We start from the raw sequence: 20,798 nt of genomic DNA, 5'->3' as shown, positions 1-20,798 counted from the left end.
TGCTGCTTCCCTGAACCCACTTGAGGAGAACAGGCAGTCAACTGAAGTAGTAGGAGCCAGTTAGGCCCTTAAGACACTGATATGTTCCCTCACTCAGGCCCTCCTACCAGCCTGCTTGTTTGTCCCCTTCAATTGAGTGTTGAGAGCCACTATAGCTGGCACAGAACAGCAGTCATGAGTGAAAGAAGAAAACACCCCTCTGGGGCAGCATTCAGAAAAATAAAGAAAGCAAAGGAAGCTTCTCTATCTAAGCAGGAAGGAGGTCTCCTGAGATACATAAACACAAAATGTTCATGGTGAGCCTTCCGGCCCCAGTGAGGATGTGAGTGGTGAGGAGATACCTGATCTTCCAGTTAGTCAGAGTGCAGGTGACCTGGCAGCTATTGCAGCATCCATACCTCCATCTCAAATGGATGTAACCATGCTCATTCCTGAAGAAAATTGTAGATCAGAGAAGAGTGTGGTGGAGGCGCAAGAAACAGCTGCAGCTCAGTTTAGTTTCTGAAGTCTAGATGATCCAGGACTGTGGACCCACTTGAGCAGTAGCCCGAGGGACTTCCTTGTACTGCATGGGCCACAGCAAGGGAAAAACTTCATCTTCCCCAAAGACAATGAAAATAGAAGTTTCCATCCAACACATTACTGGTGTGAAATCCCCAATGGTGACAAATGGAGAGGCCATGGCTTATGTACTCAAAACCCCAGAATACTTTTTGTTTTTGTTGCAAACTCTTCCAGTCTAATGTTCCAGGCACATTGGTTCTACAGAAACAAAGGACTGGAAAAATCTGGCTAGAAATCTGGCATGCCACAAAGGGCAGCAAATCACCAGAGAGCATTCCATAGGTGGAAAGAGCTTGAGATGAGACTAAGGTTAAAGGCTACCATAGATGATCAAGAGAAGATTGCATCAGAGTCTCTTTATTGGTAAAATATTCTGAAAAGGCTCATTGCCATTGTGAGAATGCTTGCTACCCACAACTTAGCACTGCATGGCACTTCAGATCAGCTGTATGTGTCAAATAATGGAAACTTCCTTAAAATTGTGGAGCTGATAGCTGCGTTTGATGCTGTATTCCAGGAGCATCTAAGAAGAGTCACCACCCCAGAAATGTACGCACACCACAACCTTGGAAAAACAATTCAAAATGAGATCATACAGTTACTGGCAACAAAAGTCAAACAGAAGATTGTGGCAGATCTGAAGTCAGCAAGATATTACTCTGTTATTCTGGACTGCACACCTGACATCAGCCACATGGAACAAATGACTTTAATGGTGCATTTTGTAACAACAACAGAACCTAGTGAAAATGTCCCTGCAGTGGTGACGGTGAGAGAGCATTTTCTAGAATTTATTGACATTGATGATACTACAGGTGCTGGTATGACAAATGTGCTTCTTAAAAAGCTGGAAGATACGGGAATTGCGATTGCTGACATGAGAGGTCAGGGCTACTACGATAATGGTGCCAACATGAGAGGAAAGAACAGAGGAGGGCAGAAACGGATCTGAGAGTTAAACCCTCGAGCTTTTTTTATCCCATGCAGTTCTCATTCATTGAACTTGGTGGTCAGTGATGCAGCCTCAGCTCCTAGTGAGGCTGCTGAATTTTTTAATGTAATTCAAAGCATCTATGTAGTTTTCTCTGCATAAACTCATTGATGGCAAATTTTGAAGCAACATCCGGGAGCATCCTCTCTGACACTGAAACCTTTGAGTGCCACATGATGGGAAAGTCCAGTGGAGGTGATAAAGCCTATCAAACACCAAATTGGGAAGATAGTTGCCATTATGGAGGATAATGCTATGACAGGAACTGATCATGGGAGAACAGTGGCAGAGGGAAATGGAATCACCAGAAACACACATAATTTCCAATTTCTGTGTGGCTTAATGTTGTGGCATGACATAATGTTTGAAATAAATGTTGTAAGCAAGAGACTCCAAGGTGTTGACCTTGATATATCTGGAGCAATGGAACAATTGGACAAAGCGAAGTCATACCTACAGTCTTACTGGTCAGATGAGGGATTTCAAAACGTTCTGAAGAGTGCACAGAAGTTCGCAGAGGAACTTCACACTGAAGCTATTTTCCCACTCATTCAAGAATACAAGAGTCACTGAAGAAGAAAACATTTTGATTACGAGGCATGGGATAACCCCATAAGAGACCCCAACCAACAATTCAAAGTTGAATTCTGTAACCAGGTGCTAGATTGTGCAATACAGTAAGTTGAACAACGTTTCATGCAGCTCAAGGAACACAGAAGTACATTTGGGATGTTGTATGATATTCCAAAACTCCTCACTATACCTGAAGAAGACCTATACCAGCAATGCAGGGCACTAGAGACAGTGTTGACACATAATGACGTGTGCGATATTGATGTGAGTAATTTAGGTGATGAACTGAAAGCCCTTTCAAGATACATTTCAGCAGGATCAACTCCAAAGGCTGTTTTGGAATATATGTGCACAAATAAGATGATCACCCTCTTTCCAAATGCTTTTGTGGCTCTGTACATACTTCTAACATTTCCTGTAACAGTTGCCAGTGGAGAACGCAGCTTTTCCAAGGTGAAGTTAATAAAAACACACCTACGCTCCAGAATGACACAGGAGAGGCTGGTCAGCCTTGCAACCATCTCAATAGAGCATGAACTGGCCCAGACTGTGGACCTTCAGCAGGAAGTAGTTCAAATCTTTGCAAGCAAGAAGGCACAGAAAGACCACTTTGATTATTCAAACAGATAAAAACGCCAGTGTTTACTATGCAGACAAGAAAAGTTACATTTGCTGTTCAGGCGTTTGAAAGTTAAGTGTTACTTAAAATTTTTGAACAAGGCATTTTAAGTTGTTAGTTCTCCTTTATTGGGGTAGGTAGCAGAGCAGTACAATGAGAGGTGTAGAACAGGAAGAAGGCAGAATTGAGACCTTTCAAAATTTTGGCAAAGTGAGGGGGCATGGGGGCATCATTTGAGCTCCCCACCTCAGGTGCCAAAATGTTGTAGGCCAGTCCTGCACATAAGGGATCCAGGGCAGAGTGGGCCCCACACTCCCCGACTCTGAGGGACGCCTTTGGCTGCCAAAGGCTTCAGGAGACCATAGCAGAGAGGGCCCCGCACTGTCCTGGAATCCCTGGGAGGTGCCCTCCCCCGTGGAGCATCAGGGACGCAAGTGGCGGCAGCTCTCATTTCCTCCACCCCCCAGGTCCCTTTGCTTCACGGGCGCAGCTGTTTGACTTCTGCTGGTGTCAATGGGGTTGCTCTAACAGACAACAAACCCCCCAGATGCAGAGATAGAGCCCAGGAGCTGAGATGGGGGGAAATTCTCATTGAAACAGTTTTCTGTCAGAAAATCCCATTAAAACTAAACGGTCACCTATTTGTCACAAAGTGTTACGTTGTCTCATTGCACACAAAGAGGAGACACTTTGATCTAGAAAATTCGATAAGATGCTTCAGTCTGTGCTAAGCAGTTGCTGCTCTTGACAATTTCAAAAGAGCAAAATACAAAGAAAAGAATATTTCAGGTAGTATTTTATGTCATAATCTGATAGGACAGCTCATATTATGCACTGCTGCTACTAGTGACATTCTGAAATGGATCCTCACAGCTCCCCATTCTCCACCCATGGTGAGGTGGGTAGGAGAGGATTGTTATCCTTACTTCACAGAGAGAGAAACTAAGGCTGAGAAAGGTGAAGTGACTTGTCTTAGGTCACACAGCCAGTCAGTGGCAGAGTTGGGAACAGGACCCAGGAGTCCTGACTTTCAAATTAACCGTCACATCTTGAATTTCATATGCTGACTGATCAGAATAAAGTGCTCTCAAATGAGCTACAGACCAACAATTGTTCATAGTAATTATTCAGCAAGTATTTTAGAAGAACTAGAACCTTTGAGAGAATCATGAACTGCTCAGAGACAATTAATGGGGAGAAGCAGCAAGATTAATCAAATATAGATGATTGGTTGTGACTTATTTGCCTGGTTTTAAAAGAGAACAAAAGAACCTGATTCTCCTCCCTGTCAATAGCCCTCTGCTCGGCCAATCAGCATTGAGACTCTGAGAGGTGGGAGGCTGAGGGGTGTCACCTGATGTCCCAAAAGATGGCCCAGGTCACCACCAGAAGGGATCACAACCTCTACCGCCCCCCACCCCCACCTGCTTGGTGGGGGGAGGTAAGCAGATGAAAAAGAAGCTAAAGAGGAGAATGAAGGGAGGGAAAGAGAAAAAGGGAAACCAAACCCTAAGGTCCCCAGTGATTCTAAGGGACAAAATCCTCGATAGGAAACCAAATTCTGCCATCTCAACCTAGTGCCCACTTCTCATGTACAATGTCACCTGAAAGTGAGAACAGGCATTCTCATGGCACTTTTGTAGCCGGCGTAGCAAAGTATTTACATGCCAGATATGCTAAACATTTGTATGCCCTTTCATGCATTGACCACCATGCCAGAGGACATGCTTCCATGCTGATGATGGTTTCTGCTTGATAAGGATCCAAAGCAGTGCAGTCTGACATATGTTCATTTTCATTATCTGAGTCAGATGCCACCAAGAGAAGGTTGATTTTCCTTTTTGGTGGTTCAGGTTCTGTCATTTCCCAAACAGAGTGCTGCTCTTTTATGACTTCTGACAGCAAGTTCCATATCTTGTCCCTCTGAGATTTTGAAAGGCACTTCAGATTCTTAAAGCTGGGTCGAATGCTGTAGCTATCTTTAGAAATCTCACATTGGTACCTTCTTTGTGTTTTGTCAAATCTGCAATATAAGTGTTCTTAAATCGAACAACATATGCTGGGTCATAATCCAAGATGGCCATAACATGAAATATATGGCAGAATGCAGGTAAATCCATGGAGCAGGAGACATACAATTCTCCCACAAAGAGTTCAGTCACAAATTTAATTAATGAATTATTTTTTTAATGAGCGTCATCACTATGGAAGCATGATTGTCTTAGGGATTCGCGGAACAAAAAGTAGAACTGAGTGAACTTGTAGGCCCTAAATTTTTGAAATTGTTTTGGTTTTGAGTGCAGTTATGTAACAAAAAAAATGTACATTTCTAAGTTACACTTTCATGATAAAGAGATTCCACTACAGTACTTGTATGAGGTGAATTGAAAAATACGGTTTCTTTTGTTTATCTTTTTTCTGCTACAAATATTTGTAATAAAAAATAATACTATTAAGTGGGCCCTGTACACTTTGTATTCTCTGTTGTAATTGAAATCTATTTGAAAATGTAGAAAAAACATCAAAAAATATTCATAATAAATTTAAATAGATATTCTATTATAGTTTAACAGTGTGATTAAAACTGCAATTAATCATGATTTTTTTTAATCAAGTTAATTTGTTTTGACTTAATTGTGTGAGTTAACTGCGATTAATTGACAGCCCGAGTTTGAGCTCTAACTGAAACTTTTCCCACAGTGGAGGCACTTATAGGATTTCTCTCCTGTGTGGATTCTCTGATGTGAACTGAGTTTTGAGCTCTGACTGAAGCTTTGCCCACACTCAAGGTATTTTTATGGTCTCTCTCCCACGTGTAGTCTCCAGTGAGAAGTAAGAGTTGACCTCCGATTGAAGCTTCTCCCACAGTCCAAGCATTTATAGGGTCTCTCTCCAGTGTGGATTCTCCTATGGTTAATAAGGCCTGAGTGCTGACTGAAGCTTTTCCCACAGTCCAAGCATTTATAGGGTCTCTCTCCCGTGTGCAGTCCCCGATGGGCAACAAGATTTGAGCTCCGATTGAAACTTTTGCCACACTCCAAGCATTTATAGAGTCTCTCTCCCGTGTGCAGTTTCTGATGGGTAACAAGATTTGAGCTCCGACTGAAGCTTTTCCCGCAGTCTAAGCATTTATAGGGTCTCTCTCCTGTGTGGATTCTTCCATGATTAATAAGGACTGAACGCTGACTGAAGCTTTTCCCACAGTCCAAGCATTTATAAGGTTTTTCTCCCGTGTGGGTTCTCTGATGTACAATAAGGGCTGATGGTGCACTGAAACTTTTCCCACACTCAAGGCATTTATATGGTCCCTCTCCCGTGTGCGTTCTCCCATGGTTAATAAGGATTAAGCGCTGACTGAAGCTTTTCCCACAATCCAAACATTTATATGGTCCCTCTCCTGTGTGGATTCTCCCGTGGCTAATAAGGCCTGAGCGCTGACTGAAGCTTTTCCCACAGTCTAAGCACTTATAGGGTTTCTCCCCTGTGTGGGTTCTCTGATGTATAATAAGGGCTGATCGTACACTGAAACTTTTCCTACACTCAGTGCATTTATGTGGTCCCTCTCCTGTGTGTATTCTTCCATGGGTTATAAGAACTGAACGCTGACTGAAGCTTTTCCCACAGTCCAAGCATTTATAAGGTTTCTCTCCGGTGTGGGTCCTCTGATGTGTAATAAGGGTTGACGGTACACTAAAACTTTTCCCACACTCAGTGCATTTATATGGTCCCTCTCCTGTGTGGATTCTCCTATGGCTAATAAGGTGTGTGCGTTGACTGAAGCTTTTCCCACAGTCCAAGCATTTATAGGGTTTCTCTCCTGTGTGGGTCCTCTGATGTGTAATGAGGGCTGATGGTGCGCTGAAACTTTTCCCACACTCGAGGCATTTATATGGTCCCTCTCCTGTGTGGATTCTGCTATGGCTAATAAGGCCTGAGCGCTGACTGAAGCTTTTCTCACACTCCAGGCACTCATATGATCTCTCTCCCATGTGCAGTCTCCGATGGGTAGTAAGATTTGAGCTCCAATTAAAGCCTTTCCCACAATCCAAGCATTTATATGGTCTCTCTCCTATATGGATTCTCCCATGGTTAGTAAGGACTGAGCGCTGACTGAAGCTTTTCCCACAATCCAAGCATTTATAGGGTTTCTTTTCCTTGGGATTTGTCTGCTGGGCTGTGGTTTCCTTGGGATTCTTGCCTCCTCCCCCATATTCAATGGATTCATCCACTTTCTTCCTTCGGTGGTTTCCCAGGTTCCTCTTTGACCTGTGCCAATTACTCCAGGCTTTTCTCTGTTCCAAGCACTGGGAAAAATTCCCTTCAGCTCTTCTCAATAACCTCCCCTGAAGTTCTATTTTCTCAGGACCTTCCTGCTGTGGATTCCCCTCCTCGTTCTCACTCTTTGTCTCGTCACCTGCTGGGGGAGAGAGAGAATCCAGGCAGGAGTCATTGCCTGGGCTGGCAGAAAGGACAGAAAGGGGAATAGCAAAGGGGGAAAACACAACACAATAACTTTGGGGAGACTATGAAACTGGATTCTGCCACCACATCCCATCCAAACACTCACAGGGAAGTGACATCAGGGAGAAAACTCCTGACAGCTAACATGGTGGGTGGGAAGTCGTGAGCGATATCTGCCATGATTATACAACACCTGCTGACAACAGCCTACCTAGGGGAGATGAGGAAGAACTGAGGGCCCTCATGCCATATTTTGGGGATTTTCAGCTTTTTCCTTCATTTGCCATATACCTCCTGTGTCAGTGTTACTGACTCCTCACCTGTGCGGCTGCCTCTTTGGATGTTGCTTTCCTTGGGGGCCTGGAGATCTGGGACCCACAGCTCTTCCCCTGCTTCCAGCCGGGCTATCAGGTCAGGTTTGGGAATGGAGAGTCCTGCGCAGGGGGTGAAATCAGGCATGATCAGAGTGCACTGAGGATTGGTGCAGTATTTGTCACAAAGGGCACATAATGAGATTAAACTGACCCCATGATTTGCTGGGGGGTTGTGGGGTCTGAACAGATGGGAACATGGTCACTGAGCCCCCTTGAGAGAGGCAGATGTCTGGGGCAGGGGGAGTTGTCAACCCCTCTCTAGGAGCTTTCAGGATCTGTGGGCTCTGGGGGACTTGCTGAGGCACACACAGCTCTGGTGTTAAACCCCTGCCTATGTCTGAACCTACAGAGATCAGAGCCCTCCCCACACATAGAGCTAGTCACATGAAGGGAGGTGCACAGAGATTCTGTGTGTGAGTGAGAATTAATGCAGATAGGTTAACACATTGCTTCTGTCCCTGTGAAAGCTGGAGGTAAGGGGATGAATTAGCATGTCCATTAGGTTCATGACTCCCCTATCCTGTTGGAGGAGGTATGGAGGTGAACGGCTCTCTCACACTGGAGCTCTGGACTATGTGACACATTCCCCTCTAATGTACCTGACCAGGGAAGAACCTGACCAGATTCAGAAATGCAGACCCCTGGCTTCAAATAGCTGAGGGGACAGGAGTCCTTACCCAGCGAAGTCACCGTCTCATAATTCTCCTGCATGACGTCCCTGTAGAGGACTCTCTGACCGGGGTCCAGCAGAGCCCCCTGCCCCTCACTGAAATATACAGCCACATCCTCGAAGGTCACCGGCATCTGAAACAACAAATGTTCCCTTCTTAGCACCTGCTGTCCCAGTCACAATCCTAGTATTTATGGGGGAAGAAGCACAGAAATAGGGCAGCTCTGGAAAGGCCAGAGGAGCAGAATCCCACCCCCACCCTGTTCAGAGTAGCCAGGAGTCTCCAGGGAACAGACAGAAGGGGAGAGCTCCTTGTCCATCCCAGCAGATGGAGGAAGGAAGGGTCTTTTCATTTACCACATACCTATGAGGCACAGGCTGACATGGGAAGCAGAGTTCTGGGCAGGGGACAGGGACAGGAATCCCAGCAACTGTATTTCAGCAGAGTCTTTGCCTAGTGGGTTTAGCCTCCAGCACTTTGGTCTGTTTTCCCAGCCCTAGACTGAGCATGGCCCACTAAGTTTATCACACCCTGTCCCCTCCCTGCCCCTCCCCTCCACAACAACCCTCCCCCTTCACGACAACCCTCCCCAGCAGCTCCCCACAAACTTCTGCAACCTGAGCTGGATCCACCACAGCCATTTCCCTTCCCCAGCCCCTACAACAATGGGATGATCTGGAGCAAAATGTGATGGTTACTCTGCAGACTGTCAGGATAAGAAGGGCAATTGGGGAGGTTTCTTAATTAGCGCTAGTCCATTTCACACCCCGATTCCCCCCAGGCTCTTTCCCTGCAGACAGACATTCTAGACCAGGGGTTTTCAGATTTTTTTACTGGTGACCCCTTTCACATAGCAAGCCTCTGAGTGTGACCCCGCCTTATACATTAAAAACACATTTTTATATATTTAACACCATTATAAATGCTGGAGGCAAAGCGGGTTTGGGGTGGAGGCAAACAGCTTGCAACCCCCCTATGTAATAACCTCATGACCCCCTGAGCGGTGCTGATCCCCAGTTTGAGAAACCCTGCTCTAGACTCTGCCATGCTGGGAAAACTCTCAGTTATGTTATTACAACACAGACCTGACCCTTCCCACTGGGACTAAACACATGAGGCATTTTTAAACCCTCCCAGGAACAGAGTCTCTGAGCCAAAAGATAAAAAAGAGCAGAATCAAAGGAGCCATTTTGGGGGATCCCCTTGACACTGTCCCCAGGGCAGCACATTCCCCCAGCATCATGGGGACTAGGCAGAGGCAGGAACTGGCTTTCTCTGTCTCTGTTCCTCACCTTGTCCCAGGAAAGTCAATGTGCCCTGGGATACTGCAGGGAATGGAGCTGGGCAGGGTTGGGAGCCAGGAACCTTTCTCCCCACTTATTGCTCCTGCTGTCTCTTTCAGTCTCTCCACTCTCCCTTCTGCATGGAAGAACTGGTTACTGATCGGCCATTCCTGTGGGCATTTCCTCTCCAATAGCTACTGCCACTGCCAACAGGAATGTGGGCCTGGATGTGTCGGGGACATCAGCTATGGGACTCGCAAACCCCTGGGGAGCAGAGATAGGCAAGGAGGGGCCGTTTGTGCAGAGTCACTTTCCTGCCCGGACCCAGCACTTTTCCCTAAGTCTCTCTCATCAGCTGGAGTCTCCAACTCAGGATCTGGCGTCATAAGAACATAAGATCGGCCATATTGGGTCAGACCAAAGTCCATCTAGCTCAGTATCCTGTCTTCCGACAGTGGCCAATGCCAGATGCCCCACAGAGAATGAACAGAACAGATAACCATCAAGTGATCCATCTCCTGTCGCCCATTCCCAGCTTCTGCAAACAGAGGCTAGGGACAACATCCCTGCCCAACCTGGCTAATAGCCATTGATGGACCTATCCTCCATGAATTTATCTAGTTCTTTTTTGAACCCTGTTATAGTCTTGGCCTTCATGACATCCTCCAGCAAGGAGTTCCACAGGTTGACTGTGCGTTGTATGAAAAAATACTTCCTTTTGTTTGGTTTACATCTGCTGCCTATTAATTTCATTTGGTGACCTCTAGTTCTTGTGTTATGAGAAAGAGTAAATAACACTTCCTTATTTACTTTCTTCACATCAGTCATGATTTTATAGACCTCTATCATAACCCCCCTTAGTCATATTTTTTCCAAGACGAAAAGTCCCAGTCTTATTAATCTCTCCTCATATGGCAGCCGTTCCATACCCCTAATAATTTTTGTTGCCTTTTTCTGAAACTTTTCCAATTCCAATATGTCTTTTTTGAGATGGGGTGACCACTGCAGGCAGTATTCAAGATGTGGGCATACCATGGATTTATATAGAGACAATATGATATTTTTTGTCTTATTATCTCTTCTTATCTATCCCTTTCTTAATGATTCCCAACATTCTGTTTGCTTTTTTGACTGCCGCTGCACATTGAGTGGATGGTTTCAGAGAACTATCCACAATGACTCCAAGATCTCTTTCTTGAGTGGTAACAGCCAATTTAGACGCCATCATTTTATATGCACAGTTGGGATTATGTTTTCCACTCTGCATAACTTTGCATTTATCAACATTGAATTTCATCTGCCATTTTGTTGCCCAGTCACCCAGTTTTGAGAGATCCTTTTGTAGCTCTTTGCAGTTACATAGTTTTGTATCATCTGCAAATTTTGCCACCTCACTGTTTACCCCTTTTCCCAGATCATTTATGAATATGTTGAGCAGCAGCAACTTGCTCCCCTCTCCAGTTCCAGCTTTATCGTCCTTGAGTGCTCCTTTATCATCTCGATCATCTATTTCAACCCACTGGATGTTTAACAGGCTTCCTGCTTCTGATGTACTTAAAAAAATTTTTGCTATTACTTTTTGAGTCTTTGGCTAGCTGTTCTTCAAATTCTTTTTTGCCCTTCCTAATTATAGCTTTACACTTCATTTGCCAGAGTTTATGCTCATTTCTATTGTCCTCACTAGGATTTAACTTCCACTTTTTAAAGGATGCTTTTTTGCTTCTCACTGCTTCTTTTACTTTGTTGTTAAGCCACCGTGGCACTTTTTTCATTCTCTATGTTTTTTAATTTGGGGCGTACATTTAAGTTGAGCTTCTATTATGGTGTCTTTTAAAAGTTTCCGTGCAGCTTGTAGGGATTTCACTTTTGGCGCTGTATGTTTTAATTTCTGTTTAACTAACCTCCTCATTTTTGTGTAGTTCCTCTTTCTGAAATTAAATGTGACAATGTTGGGCTGCTGTGTTGTTCTCCCCACCACCGGGATGTTAAATTTAATGATATTATGGTCATTATTACCAAGTGGTCCAGCGATATTCACCTTTTGAACCAGATTCTGTGCTCCATTTAGGACTAAATCAAGAATTGCATCTCCTCTTGTGGGTTTAAGGACTAGCTGCTCCAAGAAGCAGTCATTTAAGGTGTCAAGAAACTTTATCTCTGCATCCCATCCTGGGTGTTATATACCCAATCAACATGGGGATAGTTGAAATCTCCCATTACTGCTGAGTTTTTTATTTTAATAGCCTCTCTACTCTTCCTGAGCATTTCATAGTCACTATCAGCATCCTGGTCAGGTGGTCAGTAATGTATCCCTACTGCTATATTCTTATGATTAGAGCATGGAATTACTATCCATAGAGATTCTATGGTACAGGTTGGTTCATTTAAGATTTTTACTTCATTTGATTCTATGCTTTCTTTCACATATAGTGCCACTCCCCCCCCACACCTGCACGACCTGTTCTGTCCTTCCAATATATTCTGTGTCAGCAGAGACCAGGGCTGGTTCCAGCCACCGAAAAAAGTCCCCCTGGTTGGGCAAAGAGGAGTTTTAATGATGGTCTGTTCCAGCACAGACCCCACTGGGCAGCAGCAGCCTCTCAGCCCAGGCTCCCAGATCACAATGGAGGCAGCAGCATCTACCCCAGGAAGCTCAGCTAGCTCTAGGGTTGCAGTATCCTGAGTACAAAGAGAGACTGACACCAGCCTCCTCTGCCTTAGCGATTACCAGAGCCCTCTGGTTGGGGGCAGCTAATGACCGAGCCTCCCTGTGCTGCCCCTGCAGCCCCCAGGGACAGTCAGGCCCACCTGGTCTCACACTGGAACTGGAGAAACAGTTCAAATCTGGTTTTTGTACTGGAACTGGAATTGAACCTGAACCATAATTTAGTTTTACCAGCTGAACCTGAACTGAACTGAAAAAAGTGGGAGCGGGCAAGGGAAAGAGTTAAAATAAAGATTCAGCATTTTTTAAGCTCAATATTGTTGGAAAAAATGGACAGTGATCTTATTTTCATTTTAAGAGAAGACAACAAATTAGCCAATGGGCTGCTGATTGCTCCCAGAATGGCCTGCCCCAGGATAGTGAGAAGAGAATGAGCATAGAGGGGGGCCAGTCCACAAGGGCAGGGAGGGAGAGGGGAAGGTTGGCAGCTGCCTGCACACCATGGGAAGCAGAAGGGGGGCCCATAGATAGAGGAACCATCTCTGAGATGCCCTCCTGGGAAGATAAGAGTTGGGATGCTCCCCAGGCCTTGAAGTTCATAATAATTCTTCAAGCCCAGGGGCAAAGGTAATGGCTCCCCAACCTTCTCCCAGGGCTTCTCATAACAAATCTTTGGTGGCCTCAGAGTGTGGCCACCAACTCTTGCTGATGGCTACTCTGACAATTTTTCCTAAAATACTGAATTAACTTTAGGAAAAACAAATAAATACTGTATGCACATGTCCAAATCATTGTAATTTATTGATGTAGGGTGAGTTTTTTTGCAAACGCAATAATAAAATAATGTACAGTTGTCTCTATTTTTTACTGGACCTAAACAGAATAGAAACAAAAATAATGTGTTTTGCATGCTATTGTCTTTTGTTGTTTTATCTTTTGCTTGTTGGGGTTTTTTTTAGACTTGCTAGCTAGTCAGTCTGCTACTGAAAAGTGATATTTGTATGTTTGTTAATATGATTTTTCACAGAAGCACACTAGCTAGCTAGTTGGGAAGCAGTGAAAAGTGATACTGACAAGCATTCAAATATCACTTTTCACAGCAGATTTACTCAGCCCTGGCAAGCTGGGAGACAAATAAAGCCCTGGATGGGGAGGTGGGTAGGGAGGCATCCGGGGCCAGGGGTAACAGATGTGGGGCTGGAAGAGGCAGCGGGGGCCAGAGGTGTTGGGGGTCTGTGTGAAGGGCCAGGGGAGGAAGCGGGAGCCAGCGGTGATGTTGGGGGTGGGTAAAGGGCCAGCACCCAAAGCCTGAGGTCCAGGCTGGCACCGGAAACCCTGCAGCTAGGGACCGTAGCCCATTGCTGTGTAGCTAAAACCCGAGGCCAGAGGACACACCGGGAATCAGGGTGATAGGGGGGAGGAGGTGAGAGCCTGGGGCCAGAGCCCAAAGCTCCAGGCTGGATCCTGGGGTCCTGGGGTTGGAGCCCAGGGCCCAGGAATGGAGCTCACTGCCACGCAGCGAGATCCCAGGGATGGATGAGGCAGCAAGGACCAGGGGTGACAGGCAGGGGTTATGAGCCCAGACTGGCACCTGCCGCAGCACAGCTGGGACCAGAGCCTGGAGCCCTGCCACATGGCTGAAGCCGAGGGCCAGATGAGGTAGTGGGTGCCAGAGTTGATGCGGGAGAGGTGAGCCTGAGGCCAGAGGATGGAGCCTGTCCCTGTGTGGCTGAAGCCTGAAGCCCCACGGCCAGAGCCTGCTGCATGGGCTGAAGCCGGAAGCCCAAGCCCCACTGCCCCCAGGAAGGTGGGGAACTCAAATTGGTTGCCTGCTTCTCCAGCGTTTCCGGCTCCAGAGGGGGACAGGGCCCAACCCCTGCTGGAAGCCCTGGGGGAGGGGCCGCTGCTTCTTCCCTCAGTCACCACCCAGGAAGCTATGGCTGCTAGAAAAGCCCCTGGTAGCCACATTTGAGAAATGCTGCCTTAGGCCTCCACCTATCATTGCCAACCTGTGGGGCATCTCCTCCCTCCAATTGCCCAACTTACAGCAGGGTTCATACTCCAAACTCCCTTCTCCATTGAAGCCATCTGCAGGGCCCACTCCCAACTCCCACCTTCCAGGGCACTGTCTGATACACACCTCCAACCGGCCACCCCATCTCCAGAGCTGTTCTTTCTCTTCACCCATCCTGGCTGGCTCTGGCAGGCTCAGATTCAGAGCCAAGTTCTGCCTGAGCGGCAGGCCAGTCTGTCTGCAACCCAGTGTGTTCCTGGTGGTCCCTTGGTCCAGCCCTGCTGCTGCAGTGAGCACTGAGCTCAGTTCTGAGCCTGCCTGAGAGACACTTGGAGCTCAGGGATTTCTGACAGGACGTGGCCACCTCGTGCCATGAGCTTCACCTGACAGAAGCAGAATGGAGGGCTGGTGAAGGCATCACAATTCCACTGAAACCTGATAATTTGACAACAAAGATACTTTAGCATGAACGACCATGGGTGACTTTATGGTGCTTGGTTAAAATGCCAACTGGAAATATCAAAATTTTCTTCTATCTTCACTGTTTAATTAATCCTTACTAGCTTCAATGGAAAAATGAGAAAAAAAAATCTGTTGGAACTGATGACAGTCTCTCCTCTATACACCCTGATCCTAGATAGCAATTCCCACTGTCAGAAGAGGACAAAGTCAAGGCAAATTTCATTTCACCAAAACGTGAATGAAGATGGAAATGCTTGAGTTAGAAATAATGATGTCATCGAATCAACCTCAGACACATCTTTAATTTAAAGATGAAATAGAAATTCTGAACGCTTGTGAAATCTCCGAAAAGGAAAAGATATCTGATCAAAGGAAAGTCCCAGAAAGGATTGGGCCAATACTTGATTCATTCACAGATGAGCCACATGTCAATAAGAAAGAAAACAGAGCAAACTACTGGGAATGATTAGTCTTCTTACAGTGGGTACAGCAACACCCATTTTTTTCATGTTCTCTGTGTATATTTATCTTCCTACTGTATTTTCCACTGCATGCATCCCATGAAGTGGGTTTTAGCCCAGGAAAGCTTACACCCAAATAAATTTGTTAGTCTCTAAGGTGCCACAAATCGTCCTCGGTTTTTTATGCCCAAACTGTATCAAGGAGCAAAATGGGACTGGCAGGGCGGTGTGGGCAGATCTCACTGAGCAGCCTCCGTTCACACCAGCATGGCCAGGGACAGCGAACACAAAGCAGCAGACAGTGTGGGCAGCGGGTGGTAACGTGACCCCGGCTCCCATCTCGCTCTGACCCCCCAGGTGTCGCTGTCCCAGCGCTCTCCACGGCGCGCGCTGGCTTCACCGGCCCCGCAAACACCGGGAGCTGGCGGCAGCTTCCCCGGGCCCAGGGCAGGGAATCGCAGCCAGCCCCGCTGGGAGCAGCCTGGGGCCAAACCCTCCCCCTGCAGCCAGGATGGCACCGGGGGGCACCGCTCCCTGTGGGGATGGGCAGGTCTCTCTTACCTTCCCTCCAAGCGGTGCCCTCCCCGGGAGCAGGGGCTGGGGCCCGGAAAGCGGGGTCCTGGCCAGGCTGGGGTCTCTGTACCGGGGGAGGCTCCTGAGGAGCAGGGGGGAGTGTTGCTGCTGGAGATTCCCCTCTCCCGGCTGCAACCAGGGCTCCGGGGTCCCCAGCAGCAGCGGCCGAGGCTTGTGGATCTTGCAAGGAGCGCGGGCTCCCCACAGCACCCCAGATTCAATCACTGCAGAGTGCGATTCACTAATTACTTCCTGCTGCCACAGGACTCAGTAGTGACCCCAGCCAGCAGTGATCACTCCCAGAGCCACATCCCAGCTGCTGAGCTCCTGGGTCCTAGCGATCAAGGGGCTGCCCTGCAGCCCCCCTTCCCCCCCGCGCCCCAGATTCTGCCTCCTGGGGCCCCACGTCCTCTGGGCAGGGGCAGCTTCTCTCAGTATTAAGGGGGCATCATGCATAGAATCCACTATGTCAAAGGGCAGAAAGGAGACGTCCACATCCTCGGGAGGGGGCAGAAGGAGTTTCCATAAAGACTGGGCATTGTTCTGGAGTCCGTAATACCATCAAGAACAAGGGAGTGATGGGTCCTGGTCCTAGAGAGGCTGCACAGAGCGTGGAACAGCTGGAGAACACATTTCTCAGGGCACCCCACCCTAGACAAAGGAAAGTAGTTTCCCCCGAGAAGTTACCGCTGTAGGATTTTGAAAGACCATGGAAATGTATTTACATTAGTACTGTCAATTAATTGCATTTAACACATGTGATTAACTCAAAAATAATTAATTGGGATTTAAAAAATTATTCGTGATTAATTGCAGTTTTAATCACACACTTAGAGAATAATAGAATACCATTTGAAATTTATTATAAATGTTTTGGATGTTTTCCTACATTTTAAAATATATTGATTTCAATTACAACACAGAATACCAAAAAAAAAAAAAAAAAAGGAGTACTTGTGGCACCTTAGAGACCTAGAGATGCATCCGATGAAGTGAGCTGTAGCTCACGAAAGCTTATGCTCAAATAAATTGGTTAGTCTCTAAGGTGCCACAAGTACTCCTTTTCTTTTTGCGGATACAGACTAACATGGCTGCTACTCTGAAACATGACAGAATACAAAGTGTACAGTGCTCACTTTATATTATTATTTTATTACAAATATTTGCACTGTAAAAAAGATTAACAAAATAAATAGTATTTTTCAATTCATCTATACAAGTACTGTAGTACAATCTCTTTATCGTGAAAGTGCAATTTACAAATGTAGATTTTTTTATTACAAAATTGCACTCAAAACAAAACACTGTAAAACTTTAGAGCCTACGAATCCACTCAGTCCTACTTCTTGTTCAGCCAAAGTCAAATAAGTTTGTTTACATTTATGGGAGATAATGCTACCCGCTTCTGATTTACAGTGTCACCTGAAAGTGAGAACAGGTGTACGGGTGGCATTTTTGTAGTCAGCGTCTCAAGGTATTTACATGCCAGATATGCTAAACATTCATATGTCCCTTCATGCTTCAGCCACCATTCCAGAGGACATGCTTCCATGCTGATGATGCTCATTAAAAAAATAATGTGTTAATTAAATTTGTGACTGAACTTTTTGGTGGAGAATTGCAAGTTTCCTGCTCTGTGTTTTACCGGCATTCTGGCATACATTTCATGTAATAGCAGCTTCAGATGATGACCCAGCACATGTTATTCATTTTAAGAACACTTTTCACTGCAGATTTGACAAAACACAGAGATTTCTAAAGATAGCTACAGCACTTGACCCAAGATTTAAGAATCTGAAGTGCCTTCCAAAATCTGAGAGGGACGAGATGTGGAACATGCTGTCAGAAGTCGTAAAAGAGAAATACTCCAGATGCAGAAACTACAGAACCAGAACCAACAGAAAATAAAATCAACCTTCTCTTGGTGGCATCTGGCTCCGATAATTAAAATGAATGTGTGTCAGTCCGCACTACTTTGGATCGTTATCGAGCAGAACTGGTCATCAGCATGGACGCATGTCCTCTGGAATGCTGGCTGAAGCACTAAGGGATATATGAATGTTTCGCCTACCTTGCAGCGCTGGCAAAAAAGTGCCATGTGAGCACCTGTTCTCACTTTCAGGTGACTTTATAAATGAGAAGCAGGCAGCATTATCTCCTATAAATGTCAACAAACTTGTTTGTCTTAGCAATTGGCTGAACAAGAAGTAGGACTGAGTGGACGTGTAGGCTCTAAAGATTTACATTGCTTTATTTTTGAGTGCAGTTTTTTTGTACATAATTCTACATTTGTAAGTTCAACTTTAATGATAAAGATATTGCACTACAGTACTTCTATTACGTGAATTCAAATACTATTTCTTTTGTGTCTTTTTTACATTGCAAATATTTGTAATAAAAATGAATATAAAATAAGCACTGTACACTTTGTATTCTGTGTTGTAATTGAAATAAATGTACTTGAAAATGTAGAAGACATCCAAAAGTATTTATATAAATGGTATTCTATTATTGCTTAACAGCACAATTAATTTTTAAAATTTTTGATAGCTCTAATTTACACCTTGTTTAAACAGACCCATCAAGCTAACCAGGGGGAGGGGTGGCCCCATCAATAGCACCAGAGGGGGCAGAAACTAAACTATTTGCATTTTAGCTGACAGCTCCTGCAGGGGAAAAAGCAGCAGGACCTGTAGCCTTCGAGACAGACTCCCTTTCGCCTGCCTCAGGAGGTTACTGTCAGAAGAATCCATTGCAAAGGTTCACTGGACTCTGAAAGAGACCAATCCAGGGCTGTGTTTAAACTGGACTGTTTGGTGATTCCTGGGAAAGTAACAAACTATTGCACATTGACTTCTTAAAGGAAGAATACCCTTAACATTCTTTTGACTGATCCAGGACAAGGCTGGATGTTCAGAGCCCCTTTTCTTGAAAACCTTCCAGGCCCCAGCAGGGTGTGAAGTCACCTCACCGGTTGTTGAGGAAGGTGAGGGGAGGTGGGTGGAAGTCCAGGGTATTGCAGGCAGGCAGCAGAATCCAAAGTGTTGGCTCAGGGCTGCCCAATACATAGAGTGCATGCTAGATGCTGACTGTGGGCCTCCCAGGCAGAGGGTCACAGAGGCCAAGCACTGTGAGGCACTCAGGGTTACAGGGTTAGAGCTGACCCAGCACTTCACCAGTCTGGGTTGGGCCCCAGGATGTCACAAAGCCTGAAACTGAAGAGTCATTTTATCTAAGTGTTACTATTTCCAGGTCTGCAGGTCACATCTCAGCCCAGACAAAGCTCCAGACAAGCCCCAGAAACTGGATTTCAGTTTTAAAGGTTCCAACACCACAAACAGAGAAGGAAAAGGAACAATTTGTGGCACAGTCAGAGAAAATGTAACTAACCCCATACACGGTTTGTCTGAGGGACTCAGGGTGTTTTGTCCAGATGAATTAAGACAGAGCACAGAGGGTAACAGAGAGGAGAGGAGAGAGTGTTTGTTTTGGGGGTGCTTAGCCATTTACAAATCTAAACTCATTACTGCCACTGGGACAAGCCAAGGGGACCCGCTGAATTCCACAGAGATGGGTCAGGGACAGGTTTGCTCCATCAGAGACCCCAGAGTCTAAAAAGACTGAGGGTATGTGTACACTGTAAATAAAGTCTTGCGGCAGGGAATCTGATAGCACAGGACAATTGACCTGGGGTGGAAGCTAAAATAGAAATGTAGATAGTTGGGTTTAGGTTGGACCCCGGGCTCTAAATCCTGGCAAGGGGGAAGGAGCTCAGACCCCATGCTTCAGCCCCAGCATTTACGTTGCTATTTTTAGCCCTGCACCCCAGCCTCCCCCATGACCTGGAGTCAGCTGCCACATGCCCTGAGACTCATTGTATTGTTTTGTTTGTGGTGGTGGTGGTGTTTTTTTGCAGTGTAGACATACCCTGAATAATGTAAAATTCCTTCCATTTGGGAGGAGAACTACTACACTGAGTAATTACCATAGATGAGGTATAGAAGAGAGAAAAAGTCTGGAGCACTGGGCCTGGTGCAAGATCTGAGGCCTGAACCAGAGGCTGTGAACCAAAGTCAGGCCATGTGTTATGGAATACGGACTCTGGACTTCAGAAAAGCAGACTTTGACTCCCTCAGGGAACTGATGGGCAGGATCCCCTGGGAGAATAACATGATGTGTAGAAAGAATAGTAAATATGGCAGGCGACCAGCTTGGCTTAACTGTGAAATCCTTGCTAATCTTAAACACAAAAAAGAAGCTTATAAGAAGTGGATGATTGAACAAATGACCAGGGAAGAATATAAAAATATTGCTCGGGCATGCAGGAGTGAAATCAGGAAGGCCAAATCACACTTGGAGTTGCAGCTAGCAAGAGATGTTAAGAGTAACAAGCAGGGTTTCTACAGGTATGTTAGCAACAAGAAGAAGGTCAAGGAAAGTGTGGGGCCCTTACTGAATGAGGGAGGCAACCTAGTGACAGAGGATGTGGAAAAAACTAATGTACTTAATGCTTTTTTTGCCTCTGTCTTCACGAACAGACTACTGCACTGGGAAGCACAGTATGGGGAGGAGGTGACCAGCCTTCTGTGGAGAAAGAAGTGGTTCAGGACTATTTAGAAAAGCTGGACAAGCACAAGTCAATGGGGCCAGATGTTCTGCATCCGAGGGTGCTAAAGGAGTTGGCGGATGTGATTGCAGAGCCGTTGGTCACTATCTTTGAAAACTCATGGTGATCCGGGGAACTCCCGGACGACTGGAAAAAGGCTATTGTAGTGCCCATCTTTAAAAAAGGGAAGAAGGATGATCTGGGGAACTACAGGCCAGTCAGCCTCATCTCCGTCCCTGGAAAAATCATCCTCAAGGTCCTCAAGGAATCAATTTTGAAGCACTTAAAGGAGAGGAAAGTGATCAGGAACAGTCAGCATGGATTCACCAAGGGCAAGTCATGCCTGACTAACCTAATTGCCTTCTGTGATGAGATAACTGGCTTTGTGGATGAGGGGAAAGCAGTGGATGTGTTATTCCTTGACTTTAGCAAAGCTTTTGATATCATCTCCCACAGTGTTCTTGCCAGCAAGTTAAAGAAG

General features: G+C 45.9%; 1 protein-coding gene across 1 annotated transcript in view; it reads right to left on the bottom strand.

Moving 5' to 3' along the window:
- Positions 1-5,429: 5,429 nt before the first annotated feature.
- LOC140898213 (uncharacterized) overlaps positions 5,430-20,798 on the bottom strand; it is a 49,588-nt gene continuing 34,219 nt past the window's right edge. The window contains exons 2-4 of the mRNA XM_073311725.1: positions 8,260-8,386; positions 7,529-7,642; positions 5,430-7,164 (exon numbers count right to left, since the gene is read on the bottom strand). Of these exons, the coding sequence (XP_073167826.1) occupies positions 5,543-7,164; positions 7,529-7,642; positions 8,260-8,386 (1,863 nt within the window). The 3' untranslated portion in view covers positions 5,430-5,542. The remainder of the gene's footprint in view (positions 7,165-7,528; positions 7,643-8,259; positions 8,387-20,798) is intronic.

This window comes from Lepidochelys kempii, chromosome 14 (genome assembly GCF_965140265.1).
Source record: "Lepidochelys kempii isolate rLepKem1 chromosome 14, rLepKem1.hap2, whole genome shotgun sequence".
Lineage (NCBI taxonomy): Eukaryota > Metazoa > Chordata > Testudines > Cheloniidae > Lepidochelys > Lepidochelys kempii.
This window is presented reverse-complemented; position numbering and strand designations above follow the sequence as displayed.